Source organism: Myxocyprinus asiaticus, chromosome 15 (assembly GCF_019703515.2).
Source record: "Myxocyprinus asiaticus isolate MX2 ecotype Aquarium Trade chromosome 15, UBuf_Myxa_2, whole genome shotgun sequence".
NCBI classification, from domain to species: Eukaryota; Metazoa; Chordata; class Actinopteri; order Cypriniformes; family Catostomidae; genus Myxocyprinus; species Myxocyprinus asiaticus.
Window position 1 is genome coordinate 23,300,424 of NC_059358.1, and position 21,071 is coordinate 23,321,494.

General features: G+C 37.5%; 1 protein-coding gene across 1 annotated transcript in view; it reads left to right on the plus strand.

Annotated features, from left to right (window-relative positions):
- Positions 1-21,071, plus strand: part of LOC127452874 (ETS domain-containing transcription factor ERF-like) — a 40,056-nt gene that overhangs the window by 15,444 nt on the left and 3,541 nt on the right. Inside the window, exons 2-5 of the mRNA XM_051718701.1 lie at positions 14,274-14,350; positions 15,016-15,250; positions 17,632-17,818; positions 19,991-20,120. Coding sequence (XP_051574661.1) covers positions 14,287-14,350; positions 15,016-15,250; positions 17,632-17,818; positions 19,991-20,120 — 616 coding nt within the window. The 5' untranslated portion in view covers positions 14,274-14,286. The remainder of the gene's footprint in view (positions 1-14,273; positions 14,351-15,015; positions 15,251-17,631; positions 17,819-19,990; positions 20,121-21,071) is intronic.

Sequence of the window (21,071 nt, forward strand, 5' to 3'; positions counted from 1 at the left end):
AACCCATGTGACGCACTCTGTCAGGAGGGAGAGAGAGAGAGAGAGAGAGAGAGAGAGAGAGAGAGAGAGAGAGAGAGAGAGAGAGAGAGAGAGAGAGGGAGAGAGAGTTCTGAAGTTCAGTGATGTAGCAGACGCCAAAAGTCACAAGTGTGAAAAGGGGCATTTTTTTCATTTTCACGTTAATATTAGGCTAGCTGTGTCGAGCTTTACATTATGAAACCAACCTTATAATAGAAACATAAAATTGAAATGCTGTCATACTAAAGAGGACAATGTAAAAAGCTTATTATTATTAAAAAAATCGGGTATTGTTGTGATTTTTAAAATATACCGATTATATACCATTGTCATTGCTTAAATTACAATTCCTGCATAGCCTAATAATTTCATAAAGTTTTTATTTTGTAATTCTCTTATTAATCCAGTTAATCAGTGGACCTATTTATTTATTTATTTTTCCTTGCGTCCACTCTTCCCTTTTTCATCTCTCTCTCTCTCTCTCTCCAACGATTATCCTGCCGTCTAATTAGAAATCGATACAGAGAAGCCGGCGGGTATTTGCGATGTGTTTGTGAATGTTGAGAACAATTCCCTGGACAGAAGTAGAATAGTAAGAAAGAAAAAGCGCGCGCGCGTACACACGCACACAAAATCTGTGCACACCCTTACTGCTCCAAGCTATTCGTTTTTTAAAAAGCTGGAAAGCATACACTAAACAAGGACAGAAAAGAAGAGCTTTCCTTTTCTTGGTAACTGTCAATACGCAAGGGACTGAGGCATATGCAGCTAGAAGTTTTTTTTTTTTTTTGTATTTTTTGTATTAATCTTTTTTTTATGTAAATAAACGATACAGGATTTTCTCGTGCATGCTTGTGCCTTAATTAAATAACTTGATAAAATGAGAAGATGAGTCATTGAGGCGATAAACGTCGTCTGGACACTGGAAATGTAGGCTATAATTGCATTTACGTTAAAGAACTCGTAAATTCATGATGATCTGATTAGGCATATGACCCCTGTTACAAAACTCTTAGCAGTAGGCAAGTAAATACTGTAAATACAATATAAAAGCAGCAGGCTAATTGATTGTTCACAACAGGCCTATAATGCATATTGCTTTTAGTGTTTGGATTTTTACGATTTTTAACTAATATTATAGAGCTTATTAAATAGGTTTAGTAGCATATTTTGTCTTGTGTAAATTAACCTTCGTTTGTGACATGGGGTTGTATCTTCTTCCCCTCCCAATGAGATCTAATCTGAAGTCTCTGCAATACAGGAGACGGAGGCGACGGGTTAGCACTATTATTGCGCTACCAATCGAAGTTAAACGAATTAGCAGCTCGCGTCGCCGATGTGTAGAAAAGTAACTGAGAAAAGAAAAGGACCGCTCACATTTATTAGTTTATCTCGCACCGAATCCGTTTTTGCCACAGTTTTCTCTTTATTTGCTCCCACCGTAATGTGTTTGTGTCTGTCCTTGCTTGTGATTGCAAAGTGTCTCTCACAAAATAATCCTCTTTTTTTCTTCCTCCATCGGGATATGTCGAATTAGATACTACACACGACTTTTCTCATGAAGTGTTTGTACAAAAAGCGAGTCAGCCATTCACTATTACATTATATTTCATCAACCTATCTGATGGGTAAGCCTGATTTCTCTCATTTCTACGTTAGTTTTGAATCCGTCATTGAGCCTTTCCACTTGAGCCTCATTAACGTCGCTCTCTTTCTGCATCGCTTCAGCATACTCCCTCTCTCTCCCTCATTTATACGCGCTTTACTCTCCCTTTGCCCATGGCTATATGATCGCAAAAATGTGTTTACAAAACTCGCTCTTGCACAGATCAAACCGCTCCATCGAATCAAAGAGTGTGCAACAGAGACAGAGAGACAGAGGGAAAGAGGCTGGAGAACAGGGAATATGAGCAGGCCCCCTGTTCGTGTCATCTTTATCTCTGTGTGTCTGCATTTGAGCCTGTGAATGTGTGTGTGTGTGTGTGTGTGTGTGTGTGTGTGCTGGGTTTTGTGTTTTCATATTTGTGAATTTGAGAGAGAGTTAAGCACGTGACTCAGAGAGACCTTATATTGCATACTAATCTAAACAGAAGAAATAATAATCATCAATCAATGAATCAGATACAAATTCCATGACTTTTTATTGCAGCACAATTTTACCTATTCTGAGTCTGACTGACACAAGGCTGCACTGTAAAAAAATAAAATCTGTAAATTTCACAGTAAATTTAATAACATTTACCAAATATGGTAACAACATTTCAGACTTTACAGGATGTAATTTTGATGCCTGTATATTTTACGGTGCATTACCGTTTATATTATGAAATGATAAACTTGATATATTAACCTTCTGAAAATGTAAAAATCTGCTTTTCACTTTATAATGTTTTGTTAATCACCATTGTGATTTCAAAAGGGCCAACACACTCTCATGGAGAAATCGTCAGGATTCGTACGACTTTTCTAAATTTGGCTAATTTGTATGATATTGAGTGACTCCTCAGGATTCACACGACTTTTCTCAATTTGGCTAATTCGTATGATATCCTGCAACTGGTCAGGATCTGTACGACTTTTCTAAATTTGGCTAATTCGTATGATATCCTGCAACTGGTCAGGATCTGTACGACTTTTCTAAATTTGGCTAATTCGTATGATATCCTGCAACTGGTCAGGATCTGTACGACTTTTCTAAATTTGGCTAATTCGTATGATATCCTGCAACTTGTCAGGATTTGTATGACTTTTCTAAATTTGGCTAATTCGTATGATATTGAGTGACTCTTCAGGATTCGCACGACTTTTCTAAATTTGGCTAATTCGTATGATATCCTGCAACTTGTCAGGATTCGCACGACTTTTCTCAATTTGGCTAATTCATATGATATCCTGCAACTGGTCAGGATCTGTACTTTTCTAAATTTGGCTAATTCGTATGATATCCTGCAACTTGTCAGGATTTGTATGACTTTTCTAAATTTGGCTAATTCGTATGATATTGAGTGACTCCTCAGGATTCGCACGACTTTTCTCAATTTGGCTAATTCGTATGATATCCTGCCACTGCATTGGTTTCAACTCCTAGGACTTGCTACAGCCAATGACGTCGCTGGACATCATTTCCATCTAAAACGCCACAATTTCTTGCTTCTGTCACACACAACAGCTTCCTCCATGTTTAAACACTCTACTGTTGGTTAAGTTTACATAAGGGGTTTGGGTAAGGGTGTAATATTAATAAGTATGTCCTTAACACCTGGGGCAGAACTCGTGCTTACTTCCGCATTAGACATCCGGGAATTTGCATGTGAAAGTCGAATTTACGTGAACAACATCCTGGGAAACCTAATGAAATAAACAACTTGTAAATTATATAGCCAATTCCTAAATTATGTATGAATTTTCATGAGATCAGGTTGAAAGAGCACTTAATGACATAAAGTTCAACATTAATGGCCCTTCCACGAGCAATGACCAATAAACATGTAGACAGTGCTCAGTGTCACCCACACAAACACTAAACACCATCAGGGTAACACATGTGAAATTAAAATAATGTAATTATCATTAATTAAACTACTACAAATGTAACACAGAACACCCCAAAGTACATAACTGATATTAAAAATAACAAGAAACATAACTATTCCCATAAAATATAATGAAATGTAATGGGTCATGCAGGGAATTCTGGGAATGCTAGATTATTGTTTTTAACGTAATTTTTCATAATTCTTGTTAAACATAATATAGATAGAGAAGAAAACCATACTGTTAACATCTAAAAAAAGTAATTTTTACAACATTTTAATGTAAAACTGCATGTCTTTTTAAATAAATTATAATTTTTTACCATATATTTTAAGGTAACTAGCCGTTAACCAATTAACGTTTTTTTAATGTAGCATTTTTACAGTCTTTTACCATTAAAATTACTGACATTTTTTACAGTGTGGGCTTCTGCTGCTGCGGCTGCAATCTATTCTCATAGAATGAACATTAGGCCTATAACTACACTTTTGCAAACTTACTTTTACATGCTGCTCTCTACATTTTGCTGCAGTTTTCCGGTGAAATGAACACTAGAGAGGCGCTACAACCACTGTATGTTTTATTCACTGTCACACAAATCACGAGTAGGCTACAATGGCTGATAATGCCTTTATAAACACTTATTTTTCTGTAACACTTATTACTCACACACTGCTATGTTATGATATCGACACACTTTTAGTCTAACACATCATTTGAAAAAATATAAATTTTAATGCTTGTTTTAAAGACCACCCTATATTTACACCTATTCCAATGTAATTAGCTTGTGTGCTCACCTGATGGAGTGTTGGACTTTGAACTTGAAAGACCACAGCTGGAGCCCAGCCAAACATGCAAGCTGACACATGAGATGAAAGTGATATAGAAGCAACACACACAAAAAAAAAACAAAAAACAAACAAAAAAAAAAAATACATGGTTGCTTCAGAAAAATGTGTTTTCCATGGCAAATTAGCTTTTAAAACACTATCGGTTAGGTTTAGGTGGTGGTAAGGGTAATGTCATGTTTTGTTCACCTCTCATTTATCTTTTAGGACACTATTGGTTAGGTTTAGGCTAACGTTTTAGGTTTGGGAGGTAGGCTACATTTTACCCATTAAAACATCTATCTAAAATTCACCTTACAAACCTCGTCTTATTACAACATAATTTCACCTGCTTTTGGCGAAATATAGCACATCATTTTGTTTTGCAAAAATGTTGCCATGGTCACGTAAATTTCATGAGATCCGGCCACAATAACATGTTAATTTTTAGTTTTCAAAGATGTGTTGAGGTATGTTGAAAGAACAATCCAAATGCTGTTTATGCAGCAGTGAGCTTATTCATTAACATTTACTGAAACCTAAATGTTGATAGAAAGTGTTAAAGCTGTGCAACACACCTCCTAGTGTAGAGACTACAGAACGCAGGACAAGGTGATATTGTCAGAGAGCACAAAAAGGACATTTGTAGACTTACTCTAGAAAGCTGAAGGGAGAGAGGGTGAGAAGAAATGTGTGTGTGTGGGTGGGGGGAGTGAGAGAGACAGAGAGAGTATGAACAACCTGAGAGACAAGGCACGATTAGTTTTTTGCGCTATTTAGAATTAACATAAAAATTGACATCCCAAACAGAATCAGAATAAAAATAATTATATCTAACCCATCGCACTCTATGGTTGTGAGGTCTGGGGCCCACTCACAAACCAAGAGTTTGCTTAACGGAACAACCCAATCGAGACTCCAGACAGAATTCTGCATAAATATACTACGAATAAAACAGATGACTGCAGAGCAGAATTAGGAATGTACCCACTAATGCTTGAAATAAAAGAGTTATTAAATTCCATACCCACTTAAAAATAGTGATACACAGACCCTCCAAGGCCTAAGCTACAAAGAGCTGACCCTAGAGAGAAGCCCCCTCAGCCATTTGGTTTAGAGCTCACTTTACAATCCAAAACATGTCCCAGCTGAGCCCCAGAAAGAAAACAACTTGACCAAATCAAATTATTTTAAAACACAAATTAGGGAAACATTTTTTGGAACTCCATCACAAAGACTAATCACATACAAAAAAGCAAAAGAACAAAATTTCATACCTACTTGTAACCCAGCAAGCTTAAACCTGACTGCGAGGTATGAAGTCCTGCCATGGCAAAAGAACCATGACTGGAGAAAAACTGAAACACTGTGCAACATGCATAAAATGGCACATAAAATAACAAACTGCTTCATTTCTACCTACATTTTTTATTATTAAGTTTATTTTATTGTATTTTATTTTAACTGCGTGTATTTGTGTGTTCATGTGTATATTCAATGTAACTATGGTTTGGCAAAGTAAAGCCTCTTTTTACCATGTCAAAAAAGCTATTTGAATCTTCAATCTTGAGAGAGAATGAAGGGGTAACGAGGGATGAGAGGGCAGACAGACAAGCATGTGGAGCGATTATAGCAGGGTTTATGTATGAGCTATTGATTGAGTCGGTGGTGACTTCTTGAGTGGTTAATTCGGGAAGTGAGTGCGATAGAGAGAGAGAGAATAACTCACTGACTAGGGAGGAGAGATAAAGAGAGAGGGGGGTGGAAATGAGGAGCAATATAGCTTTTGAGAACGATGACTGTATTGCCTGTCCTAGAACAGTAGGCCTGCATGTATTTATTTGAATTTAGGATACATATACCATTTAAATTAAAGTGGGATTCATTCCTACTCCAGAACTAGTTGATTCTTTTTTTTTTTTTTTAGAATGTTTTAATGAAGAGCTCCTGGTGTTGAAATTCACATTGAAATTGCTGTGATCACATGACCCTAAGCAGTCTGCTCCCCTTTTCACATTACTGTTTCACTACTCTTTGCCTTTTTCTCTAAATACCTCTATTAATTTGTCTTTTTTTCCCTACTTTTTTCTTTCTTTTTTTTTTTCTGAAGCAGCAATATAAATGTATCTTTATACAAATTGCACAGTGATACAGGAATATGGATGTCAACGAGAAATATAGAGCACTTATTGTATACTGTATGTTTTAGTGGCTATGAAGCTTTAAGAGACCTGAGCAAAACTCACTTGATGTACAACTTAAACTGGGAGAAAGAATCCAAATGAGTAAAGACTGAGAAATACTTAAAATAATAAATACCTTATTTTATCTAGCCTGACATTGTATCTTAAAATATAATTTTACATAGCCTAATATGAATAATATATTATATATATTATATTTTATATTTATACAATATTTGTATTGCAGTAGCTACAAGTATCTTCACTTCGCTCTGCTCTTGCACCTACCTACATTTATTGAAGCTTCACAAGCTAAAATAATGCACTACTTTTCAATAGCAAAATTGGCCTTTTTTGTAGTTAATGACAGAGCGTTACTACAAGTACCTACTCATCAAAGCAATGAAAACAAACTTGGAAAATATGTTGTGACGTCACCTCACAAGACAACCGCAGATTTAATGAAGAACGAGTGACGCGCGCGTGTTTGTGTGAAGTTTAAGGTCCGCGCGCTCTCCCGCGCATTTTCGTTTTTCTCCTCCCTTCTCTCTTCCCTCTCGCGCAGGTTTTGATCTCACAGCCGCGAGATCAAAGGCGCTCTCTGGCTATTAGTCAGCAAGAGCCATTGATCCCTCATCGATCCACGCGAGACACAGACGCCCCGTGAACACCATACGAGGCTCCCCAAAGCTCTCCCGCGCGTCGGGAGGGAGAGCGAGTGAGGAGAGAAAAAGAGCTTTAAGGGGGGCGATGCGTGTGTATATTTTTCACTGGCGCGGGCAGAACCAAGCTCGAGCTTTTTCTTTGCCGCGGGACATGAAACAATGAGGCTCGAGCCGGTTTTAATAAAGCGCGCTTTCCCTCCTTTCAACTCTGGCGCGAGGCGGACCAGCCGGCAACGGAGAGCGATCGATAATTAATGACGATGAATAATTTAACCCTATCGATTGATACTTTTTCTTCGCCCCCACTCCCACCTTTCCTTGTATCTTAAGTCCGATGTTCTTTAAGAAACCGATATCATATCGCATGCTCGCCCTGTTTAAAGTTGAGCGAGTTCTGGTCCGTCTCTTCATCCGCTTGTTTTGAGCTCCGAAGAAACTTCGCTTTCACGGTCTCTCTACCTTATTATCTCAATTATTGGGGTTCTTGTCAAAACTTGTGCTGGTATGTCGGCTGTTTTGAAAGAGGTCACCGCGCTGGTAGAATATATCCAAGTGCGGTTTCGTGTTGCCGTGATCAAGGTCCATTATCGGTCGCTCTGATAACTGACGTCATCACAACATTAAACTTAAATTCAAAACTCTAAGATCCAAGTGTAGAAATCCAACAAACAGACATTTTCAGAAGGATTAATAGTTTTCAAAAATGAGTTCACATGCCCTCCTCCTCCAGCCATAGTGACCAGGATGTGTCACTTTTGTAATAGTTAATGGTGGTTAATTTGAATAAATGTATATACATAGTGGAGTATACAGCATGTGCAATCATTTGGGCACCACACAAAGGCTGGTGCCAAATCAGCCTTGTAAGGGGATGCTAAAGGAAACTTGTTCGACCACGACAGGTTCAAGTGGGTGCCCACATTGCTGTTGCATTCACCCCTGCCAGTGGGTGTGTCATATCTCTAAATAAAAAAGGTCATATGTTTGTTAGACACATGCAATAATTTAATTTCCCCAAGTCTATCCCCTAGTTTACAAAGGAACTGTAATTTTTATCTGCTTTCTTTTTAGTGTTCACTATTTGTCAGAAGAGTCCCTTCTCCATATTGACCGTCTTCCCTTACCCCTGTCTTCATAACAAACACACAAGCCAGTCCCTCTGTTCTCTGACCCTGAGGCTGTGCAGACTGTCAGAATAGAGTCAAGAGAAATCCAGAGATCGAGAGAAAGTAAAAGAGGGAAAGAGGAAGGAACAGTGGGGGGAGAAAGAGAGAGAGGGGAGACGGTGCTCAGTAAGTCCCTTTTCAGTGGCAGCCCAAAACAGAGAGCTGACATGGATACAGAGAGTTTGTTTCATGTCCTGGGAGAAGAGAGTTAGAGGGACGAGACTTGTCACAATCCCCAGTCTCGCTTTCCCACTCAGTGAACCTTGCTGTCCATCCATCTTTTTCCCCCAACTACAAACCACTTCTGCCATCTCAGTCTTTTTAGTCTGGGATGTCAATCTTTAGTCCTCTTCTGAACCTCACCTTCATTTTATGGTTCATCCCTAACACAACCCGGTTTCCAGTGGCACCTCTTTTGTTGAAACTTTATTGAGCAATCAACAAAGCTTTTCAGTAAATGTAATGAGTCACAGGGGTAAACATGTTAAATCTGTAGTCATTTGCTACTCCATAATGAATGAGGAATCAATGTGTGTGTTAAATTCAGTAATGTTTATAACAACCCTTTCATTATTTCAATCTTGTTTTTTTTTTTTTTAATAAGGAAAAATCACAGCATTAAACTGGAATTCTTTAAATAACTCAGCATAAAATTCAAACAAGTGAAACATATAGGTTTACAATTAATTGATTGAACAATTAACATTTATTTGACAAACAACTTCAAACAACACAAGTATTTCTTATTAAACCTAAACTCAGGTGTATGCAAATATTAATGTAAACATTAATCCAGGACACAAAAAACCTCTTAGACTTTTAGAGTAATAAAGTGTCTGTTTTAAGACTTTGAGTTTACTGATCTTCTTTTTGAACAATAGATTTTCTTATAATAATTCTTAAAAATATATATTTTATTGAATTATATACATACACACAGTATATATATATATATATATATATATATATATATATATATACACATACATATACACACACACACACACACACACACAGGCGGCCAAAAGTTTGGAATAATGTACAGATTTTGCTCTTATGGAAAGAAATTGGTACTTTTATTCACCAAAATGGCATTCAACTGATCATAATGTATAGTCAGGATATTAATAACGTGAAAAATTACAATTACAATTTGAAAAAAATATTCGGAACTTCTTAAACTACTTCAAAGAGTTCTCATCAAAAAATCCTCCATGTGCAGCAATGACAGCTTTGCAGATCCTTGGCATTCTAGCTGTCAGTTTGTCCAGATACTCAGGTGACATTTAACCCCACATTTCCTGTAGCACTTGCCATAGATGTGGCTGTCTTGTCGGGCACTTCTCATGCACCTTACAGTCTAGCTGATCCCACAAAAGCTCAATGGGGTTAAGATCCATAACACTCTTTTTCAATTATCTGTTGTCCAATGGCTGTGTTACTTTGCCCACTCTAACTTTCTCAAAAGTGGCTTTTTCTTTGCAATTCTTCCCATAAGGCCTGCACCCCTAAGTCTTCTCTTTACTGTTGTACATGAAACTGGTGTTGAGTGGGTAGAATTCAATGAAGCTGTCAGCTGAGGAGATGTGAGGCATCTATTTCTCAAACTAGAGACTCTGATGTACTTATCCTCTTGTTTAGTTGTACATCTGGCCTTCCACATCTCTTTCTGTCCTTGTTAGAGCCAGTTGTCCTTTGTCTTTGAAGACTGTAGTGGACACCTTTATATGAAATCTTCAGTTTTTTGGCAATTTCAAGCATTGTATAGCCTTTATTTCTCAAAACATTGATTGACTGACAAGTTTCTAGAGAAAGCCATTTCTTTTTTGTGTGCCATTTTTGACCTAATATTGACCTTAAGACATGCCAGTATATTGCATACTGTGGCAACTCAAAAACAAACACAAAGACAATGTTAAGCTTCATTTAACAAACCGCGTTCAGCAGTGTTTGATATAATGGCAAGTGATTTTCTAGTACCAAGTTAGCAGTTTAGCATGATTACATGATGCGGTGTTGGAGAGATGGCTGCTGGAAATGGGGCCTGTCTAGATTTGATCAAAAATAAAAATTTTCAAATAGTGATGGTGCTGATTTTTACATCAGTAATGTCATGACTATACTTTGTGATCAGTTGAATGCTATGAATTAAAGTACCAATTTCCTTCCGAAACAGCTACATCTGTACATTATTCCAAACTTTTGGCCGCTAGTGTATACATATCACAGTATACGTATACACTACCGGTCAAAAGTTTTGAAACACTTACTCATTCTTTATTATAATTTTTTTCTTCACATTTTATAATAATAGTAAAGTCATCAAAACTATGGAATAACATAAATGGAACTATGGGAATTATGTTGTGACTAAACAAAATCCAAAATAAATCAAAACTGTGTTATATTTTAGCATCTTCAAAGTAGTCACCCTTTGCCTAGAATTTGCAGACATGTACTCTTGACATTTTCTCAACCAACTTCTTGAGGTATCAACCTGGGATGCTTTTTAAACAGTATTGAAGGAGTTCCCATCTATGTTGGGCACTTATTGGCTGCTTTTCTGTATTATTTGGTCCAAGTCATCAATTTCAAAAAAGTTTTTTTTATTTTTATAAAATTTTAGTTTTATAATGAAATAAATTAATATGGTGGCACAATTATATTTTTGTCTACAAAACTAATTTCAAACATTTAAGCATACGCCTTCAGATCAAAAGATTTTTAAGATCATGAGAAACATTTCAGTCAAGTGTTTCAAAACTTTTGACCCGTAGTGTATATACAGCCTATATATACAGTATATATATATATATATATATATATATATATATATATATATATATATATATATATATATATGTAATTCCTACCTGTGTCATCCTGTTTTCTGACAGTAAGTGCACGCATATGTACAGTATGTGTTTGTGTGTTCACACACGTGTATACACACCTGTTTGTGCTTCAGCTACATTTTTACACTCACAGATGATATAAATGTGAGTTGCCATTAGTTTTTTACCTATATGTGATGACATGTACCTGTCACAGTCACAGAGGAGTGTTACTTTACTCAACAGTGTTCGAGCATGTTGTCTTGGGGAACTGTGTTACTTTTTGTTGCCCTGTCCATGTGTATACGTATCTTCTTTCTGAGTTTTTTGTTGTGTGTGTGTGTGTGTGTGTGTGGTGCTTGTGCACTCCCTGAATCAGTGTCTTCACATCTCGGAGATTGTGAGAAGATGTATTCCCTTGGCTGCTAGTTATAATGTTTCTGGGGGTGATGGGGAGAACTTGAAAGCCCTGTGCTGCCCAAATCAAAACTAACAAGGAAATGATAGGGGCTCCTTTATCTCCTCACTGGCCTGGAGGGGAAGAACAGGGCAAAAGAAGGAGATCGAGGGAAGGAGGGGGCGTCCTGGTTCCTCTTTGATTTGTAAAAAATGCATTACCTCCGAAATCAAACGAAAAATTACTGAGCGGGAGCAAAACATACAGAGTAGAGAGAGAGAGAGAGAGAGAGAGAGAGAGAGAGAGTGAGAGTGAGAGAGTGAAGTTGGGTGCATGGGCAGGTAGGACGGTATAGGTTTCCTTTGAATGGGTAGGCTGGCCGATAGGCAGTGAATACAGATTTAACAGAGATTGGATGATGAGAGCTATATGAATTCTGACTGATCTGTCATTTACAGAATTGATGTGCATTCTCCTGAATTATTGAATTTAAAAAGGTTAAAGTGGTTTTATACACACATTTACATGAGAAAATTGTCTAGTACCCAAAAGTGAAGGATTACTCTGGAAAGAATACACCACATTTGTCTAAAAGATCAGTACATGAGTCTGACTGAGTGGTCTAGTGGTAATTAATCCACTCATTACATAAGAGGTTAAAGGTTCTAATCCGTCCATAAAAACTATATATTTGGGGGGCCTTGGTAGCTAAGCGAGTATTAACGCTGACTACCACCCCTGGAGCCGCGAGTTCGAATCCAGGGCGTGCTGAGTGACTCCAGCCAGGTCTCCTAAGCAACTAAATTGGCCCGGTTGCTAGGGAGGGTATAGTCACATGGGGTAACCTCCTCGTGGTCGCGATTAGTGGTTCTTGCTCTCAATGGGGCGCGTGGTAAGTTGTGCGGGGAGAACAGCATGAGCCTCCACATGCAGAGTCTCCGCAACGTCATGCACGATGAGCCACGTGATAAGATGCGCGGATTGACAGTCTCAGAAGTGGAGGCAACTGAGACTTGTCCTCCACCACCCGGATTGAGGTGAGTAACCGCGCCACCACGATGACCTACTAAGTAGTGGGAATTCGGCATTCCAAATTGGGAGAAAAGGGGATAAAAAAAAATAAAGATCAGTACTATCATCACCCTCGATAAGCTATCCGATATGAGCAAAATGATCAGTAAGTTTACAGTATATGCAATAATGACCTACAGTATATAAGATGAAGTGATATTCACTAGCTTGTTAAATAGAGAAGATGCTATTCTAAAAAAACAACGCAAGATGAATGCTAAGGAAAAAAAAAGAGTGAGATGAGAAGTAGATGGTGGGAGAGGGGGATGCAAGTGGACAGTCCAAAGAGTAAGCAACAAAGGGGATGTGTGTGTGTGTGTGTGTGTGTGTGTGTGAGAGAGAGAGAGAGAGAGAGAAGTGCCTGGAGTTAGCAATAATAATTTATACAAACACACCTCAATAATTCACGTTCCATTTCAATGCTGGAGGGGAGATCCAAAATTCACAGAGCATAATTAAATAGAGTGAGAGAGGAGAGGGAGAGAAGGAGAGGCCAGCATTAAATATACCCTTGTACAGGCTGATTTTTTTTCCACCCGAGCTTTGTAAAACAACCTTTATGAAATTGTTATGACTGAACAGAGATTGAATTTCTCTAGCCATGTATACTGAATTGCTGCATGAATAGATGGATCTTTACTGCGGCTCCCAGTTGTTCTAATAGCAGATGCGATCTTCGGTGATTTTTGATATTCTGCTTTGAAGTTATTTGTATGAACATAACATCTGGAACAAATAAGACTCTGCCATATTTATTTCCCTTCGTTGCAGGAGAATTTGAAATTGAAAATGAAATTCAGTTACGGTTCATAAGATTATGGACCTTGAAATGTATTGACATTTCTTTGCTTATGTACACTGTAAAAAGTGGTAACCTGCCATTATTTCCTAAAGGAGCTATTTCTACTTAATCTAGCCATAACAATGAGTTTTGTTGGTGTAGCCTAATATATTCAGGTTGATTCAGTGATGTTAAATACATTTTTTCTTTTAGTTTAAACCAATTTAGATGGTACAACATGAAGCACATTTTTCCAGTGCAATTAAATGTTTTAGAAACTATCAGTGTAATAATAATAATAATTAAAAACTAGTTTTTCTCTATTTTGAACATCATTTAATTTTGTTTTAACATTTTTGCTTTTTTAAATGTGCAAACAAATTCCTTTGAAATGCTACAGTATATGGAGTTATTGCTTGAAGGCCTCACACACACTGTTGTCATGGATGTTCAGCTCAAGACGGGGCTTTTTATCATTGCTCTTTGTGAAAAAAATGCTCAGTGATCTTCTGCATGGCTGAAGGGACAGCTTTCAGCAACTATATTTAAAGAAACCCTTCAAATGTAAAGCCATTGATTGATTTCAGAGGCCACTAGTATGACATGCCCTCTTTGGTTTAGAACAGCATGTTCTAACACACTGGTTTGTTGCGGGTGAAATGAGCACTAGTCTACGAGCACATGGCTAAATTTGTTGAGCCAAAGTATTATGCTCTAGCCTTTACCCTTACTGTTGTCATGTTCTGTAGTCTGACATCCTCACTCCTAGTTTGTATGTTTTTGTGTGAATGCAGGTGTAGCGGAGGTATGGACTGTAACTGTGTTAGTGACCTGCTGCTCACGCCACCTGTCCCAACCCTCTGGACACCAGGTGAGACTTTAAAAAGCTGAGATATGCGATACAATAGAGGATATTTTCATCTAACTTAAACAACTGTTTTTTCAGCATCATGGTTTTAAATGACTGCATACACTTTAAAAGCTAGTAACCGGCAATTGTTACCTTGAGGATTTTTTTCTACATGATCTAACCCTTATAATTAGTTTTGTTGGTGTAACCTAATGTATTCAGGTTGATTCAGACATGTTAAATACATTTCTTTCTGTTAATTTAAATGTTAACACATGAAGCCCATTTTTTAAAAATGTATTCAGTGTAGTTTTGTGTACATAGCTCTTTAAAACATGACTCTGATACAAATATTCAATAAGTAATGAGATATATAATCAATTTGATTATGATAATATGATTATTTTCATGAAGCTGTTTGGTATAATTTAGGCAATAATTTTACAGGTGCATTTACACCCTATAACACATTTCATGAAGTTTTTTCTAGAGCTGAAAATTCTCTTAGCCGTACTTGTTTTTATATCAGTAACACAGACTAACTGTTCACTTGGCAGAAAAGATTCTATTAAACAGTCCCACTACTCCTCGCTTCATCAGTATTTTAGACAAGAATGCTCTCAGCAAGTAACAAAACCAACAGGCATTATACAAATCCTTTCACTTACTTGCCTCCTTTTCCTCAGGCATCGCCTTCCCAGACTGGGCCTATAAGCCAGAGTCAAGCCCAGGCTCCAGGCAGATCCAGCTGTGGCACTTCATCTTGGAGCTGCTCCAGAAGGAGGAATACCACGGGGTGATTGCCTGGCAGGGAGACTATGGTGAATTTGTGATCAAAGACCCAGACGAGGTGGCAAGGCTGTGGGGTATTCGGAAGTGCAAACCTCACATGAACTACGACAAGCTCAGCCGAGCACTGAGGTATGCAGAGCATGTGTGTACTTCATATTCAAATGTGCACAGGGTTGATTTAATGCTGAACTGTTGGCTTTTATTGTTCTCTGAAGTCATACAATATGTAAATTTTAGATAATGTGGTTCGTTGAGTACACAGTGTGTTTTTCTGCATCTTTTGTGTTTGTGTATGTGTGCTTATCTTGTCCTGCATCTAAGGGGGAAAACATACATTAAAAGCTGCCATCTCTCCGAAGAACATCAATATAGTCCAATTTGTTGAATCTCTGAACATCTAAATAGGTCCTTGATGTTCTCTGGCAAGAGGTTCATATAAAGAATACTTGTCAATAGGAATTTTAAAATGAAGTCTAAAATTGATTCTTACCTCCCTAGACTTACAGTATTTCAAATCTTCTCCAAATGTGCAGCATCAAGGCTTGAACTTCGGCACTGGTTGAAGTATGACTTGCCAAGTCTCCCTGCTTCTTCCTCTCATATTCATGCAAATAATTATAAGCGTATCCATTTCTCATCCCTCCTCTTTTATTGCTCTGTTCCCCTTATCCCCTCCCCCGCCCTCTCTTTAATAGATGCTGTCGCTGGCCACTAATTGTTATGAATAGGCGCAGGCCATAATTAGCCTAGTTGATTAGCCTTGCTTAATTGCTCAATTAAGGGGCACAATTGCCACACAAAGTAAAAGCGTACAAATTATTGTGCTGGCAGATTGCATCATGGGTACTCATGTAGGCTGCTGGACTGGGTAAGATGAAGTCAAGCATAAAGTGTGCTGAGATTAAAGAGCTTCGCTCTCATGCACAGGTGGGCATCCTCAAAGCTCTCTCATGATGAGTAAAAATGTGTGATGGTCAGGGGAAAAGATTCAAGAGAGACTGGATAGATTATCTTTCTCTTATTTCCAACTGGGCTCACACTCACAAGTGGTGTGATGTTGAGGGAAATCGAGATGGTCAGGTTAGTCATCACCGAGCAAAAGAGAAAGCTGATCCGGCTGCTGAATTGAATGAGGGCCATGACCCTGGAAAATGTTTCAGTGGTGGTGGAGGCAGCTTTTCCCCCCTGTAATTCATGTCAAAAGTTATTAATCCAAGGAAGATTTTAAAAGATCGCTAACATTCCTTTGCTCAGATGTGATTGTGTTTTCTTATTGAGAGATTTTAAACCCACACTGAAAAAAGTGGTAACCTTCAATTTTTACCTTAAAGGTACCCAAAAATTAAAATTCTCTCATCATTTACTCACCCTCATGCCATCCAAGATGTGTGAATTTCTTACATCTGCTGAACACAAATGAAGATTTGTAGAAGAATTTCTCAGCTCTGTAGGTCCATGCAATGAAAGTGAATGGGTGCCAAAATTCTGAAGCTTCAAAATCCACATAAGGGCAACATAAAAGTACTCCAGATGACTCTGGTGGTTAAATCCATCTTTTCAGGGGCAATATGATAGGTGTGAGTGAGAAACAGATCAATATTTAAGTATCGCCACTGTACTTTCACATTCTTCTTCTCCTGTTTTTGGTGATTCACATTCTTCGTGCATATTGCCCCCTACTGGGCAGGGAGGGGAATATATGATAAAAAATGACTTAAATATTGATCTGTTTCTCATCCACACCTATCATATCATGTCTGAACACATGGATTTAACCACTGGAGTAATATGGATTACTTATATTGTCCCTTTATGTGGATTTTGGAGCTTCAAAATCTTGGGACCCATTCACTTGCATTGTGAGGACCTACAGAGCTGAAATATTCTTCTAAAAATCTTAATGTCTGTTCTGCAGAAGAAAGAAAGTCATACACATCTGGGATGTCAATCATGAGAGAATTTTCATTTTTGGGTGAACTATCCCTTTAAGAAGCTATTTCTACCTGATCTTAAAATGAATTTTGTTGGTGTAACCTAATATATTCAGGATGATTCAGTAATGTTAAATTATATTTTTAACTTGAATAAAACCAGTTGATTTAGAAGCACATTTCTAGGTTAGCATTTTTTTTTTTTTCATTTTACACTGGAATTTTTTCATTCATTTTTTGTCAGGGAACCAAAAAATATGCTTTTTTTTTTTTTCAAGTGAACATTTGTATTTAATCTGACTAAATCCATCTGAAAAATTAAGTAAATTTTTATGGGTTAGATAAAATAGAAATAGATCCTTGAGGTAACAGTTGCAGGTCGCCACTTATTTTTAGTGTAGAATAGATCAAATATATGACTTACTTCTTGTGAATGTATGAGACAAACATTTGCAACTTATCTTATTTTGATCCTCTGTTTTATTCCTTCTCTCTCCCCCCTCCTGTTTTCTGTCCTTCTTCCTTATTTTTCTTACTTTTATCTCTACTTTCTACCTCTGTCATTTTTACATGCTGCAGGTACTACTACAACAAACGCATTTTGCACAAAACTAAAGGCAAGCGCTTCACATACAAGTTCAACTTCAGTAAGGTTGTTCTGGTGAATTACCCACTGTTGGATATGGCCAGCTCCCCGTTCTTGCTTGCCCAGAACCACTTCAATGGAGGGGCAGCCACACCGGACTGCAGCCCTGTAACACCTGAGGTATGAGGGAATGCATTTATAAAAGCATAGTATAAACAGAACACACAATGACTTTACCTGTCCTGAACTGATCGCAATATATTAAGAGGATGGGAATTAGCTGCCTGCTAGAATAGACAAATCAAGGCAGACAAAAACCTAAGGGCTGGCGTGCTCTGTGAAAATAACAGCTCTATTGCCAGTGTTTAATGATTGATGTTTTTTTTATCCATACTGTATAAGGCTGTCTGTATTACCTTTGATGTGAGGGATCAAGCTATTGATTGTACTGAGTCAATCAGTATGAAGGTATCTTTATACATAGGCTGAGAATGAAACGTATTTTTTTTAATTCTATATACTTTTTTTTCACAGTCTGTAATTGGTATAGTATTGTTCTCCACCATTATTTGCCTTTAGTCATTCTTAAAATTTTACTAAAATATTTATCGTCTGAATACCAGGCGCCAAGTATAAATTTGTATGTCCTTTTAAATACAAAGAAACTGAGAATATACTGTATATTTGAGGCTATATTTTATCAATAAAAGTTTAGTCAAATCTGAAACCTGAATTCCATTCCACTCATTTCCACATCATGCACTATATATCTTGAATGAATGAACGTTACGTTTATATAGCGCCACACACCAGCTATTGGTGGAAAGGAATATCTTGCATGTAAATTAATAATTATTCTAGCCTAAAGAATGCTCTTTTGTAAAAAAGTTGTTGTAAATTTACTGCAATAAAAGGTATGTCAAAATAAATCTTTTCCATCAGTGATCATTAATGCTGAGATATTTTTAAATTAAATGTAAGCTGATTTTACTTCTAATAAATAGAGACAACAACACAGGTCATTCTACGAGAAAGTTATCTGCTGTACATCGTGACCAGAGGAGACTGAAAGAGAAAGGTATAAATAAAGATAAGGGAAGGAGAGAGCTAGAGGTGAAGAAGAAAGTAGAGAGAATGTCAAAGATGGCATAAAGGGGCCTTAAAACAAAAGAAGACATTATCCCTTTTTTTCATCTCTGTCTTGGATTGCGTACTCATCACTGGCATCGATTGAAAATGAAAGAAATGTTTGAAATGAAAGAGAAGGTGGGGATGTCAGATCAGTGCAACGAAATTAATGCGGTTTTGTTAAGCAATTGAGATTATGTAGCTTGGAAGTACAGTCCCGCTCGAAGAGAAGAGTGACAGAAATGATTGATCACCTTCATGTTGCTAATAAAAAGAAAAAGAGAAAATCTTTGTCGCTCGTCTGCCAAGACTCTTGCGATGACTTCCAGATTTCCTTTTTTTTTTACTTTACCACCCTACCACCCTTTTCTAATCTGCTCCCAAAACTCATCCCATATTTTGGGAGGCTAACCCCAGTGGCTTTTTGTGGTCTACTCAGACTTTCATTTTACGAAGTCTTTAAAGAGATAGATCAATCCAAAAAATGAAAATGCTAGACCAAGAATTAACTGCAGGTGAATCAAAACTATTATGATGTCTCTAACTATGACCTTAGAAATCTTTCTAAAAATGTGTCTTGTCTTAAAGGAAAGTTCACACAAAAAGGAAAATTCTGTCATCATTTACTCACCTTCATGTTGTTCCAAACCATTATAAATGTTTTTTTCCATGGAACACAAAAGGAGAGGTTAGGCAAAATGACAGGCCTCGGTCACCACCCTCTGTCACAATCTTAACATTCCCCTTTTGTGTTTCACGGAATAAAGAAAGACCTATGGGTTTGGAACAACATGAGGTTGAATAAATGATGACAGAAATTTCATTTTTGATGTGAACTATCCTTTTGAGACAAGACCATTTTTTAGAAAGATTACTAAGGACATAGTTTGAGACATCATGATAGTTTTGATTCATCTGCAGTTAATTCTTGGTCCCTCCACCCCAGCTAGATCACTTATTATCATATTAAATGACTTAAACTCATTAAAATATTTGACATGAAATAAAATTGCAATTAACCATCATCATTATGTTAATTTCAGTAGCTATATGGGAAGCAGATCGATTTTATTAGTACTATTAATATAATGACTTTTAATAAGCTAGTCTGTCATTTTAAACACTGTAAATGCACTTTGTTATTCATTTATTAAACTAAATCCTCTCTTTCTTTTCCACACCCTATCTTTTCTCTAACTTGTCACCCCCTCTCATCTTTCCCAGGCCCTTCAGTCTTTATTCCCTCGTTTACCTGAATCGGGTCGAGGGCCTTCCCTGTTTGAGCGTGGCACAGGGGCCCCAGGGCCTGATGGGGACAAACTGAGACTGGACACTTTCCCTTTCCTCGGCTCAGGTGAGATATATAACATCTACTGTATATGAGATAGGAGGACAAATATAACAAATGAAATGGAGAAAATTATTAATATTTAATTCAATTAGGGAAGGCTCTTCTTTTTCTTTCAGCGTGTTGAGTTAAGATAAGTGAATCATTTACACTGTGGGTAATAGTTTTCGTAAAAAATAAATAAAAAAAAAGTGATGGTAGTGGTGATAGTGTTTAGTAGTTCTTCGTCTTTAAGAGTGTTACTAGCATTTGCAATTTTACACGATCATTTGCATTTATGCACTCTAGCACCTTCTCTGTGAGTGTTTACAAAGCGGCATGTTTGTGTGTGTGTGTGTGTGTCTCCTTTGTCTTTTGAATGCTCTGAATGTACGTAGAAATATCAGTGTATCAGAATGTATTTCACGTGTGTGAAATGTGTACGTATTTGAGAATCTGTCTATGAAAGAGACCCCCCCAACTGTGTTTGTCCTGAGGACCTGTTCCGCCCTCCTCCTCTCCTTACCCCCTTCTGCCTCCCATGTGTACCCCCTGTCCTAATCCCTTCCCAAGCAGGAAGGCCCTAATTGAGGGTGCAGGCTTCAGTTTGTGGCCTGTGGGCGCCCATTACTGTGTTTTCATAAGCAAGTGAGGCCTGCCTGACTGATTCAATATTCATGTGTCTGCCAGCTACTCTTGGCCCTACTTACACACACACTCTAGCACTGTCAAATTAGCCCTGCATAGCAAATAACACAGAGAGATGGTGAGGAGATAAAGAGAGAGGGAGAGTGCAAGAAAAAGAGAGAAAGAAAGTGAGAGTTAGAAAAAAGAGGAAATATAAATGGGAGGGGAAGGATGATAGGTAAAAGTAAACATTTGAAGAAAGGAGCAATAGGAGGATGGAATTGTTAGTACTGCAAGCAAAAACAAATAAAAAGCAATGTACAGTATTAGGAGTGCTAATTCAGTGATCTC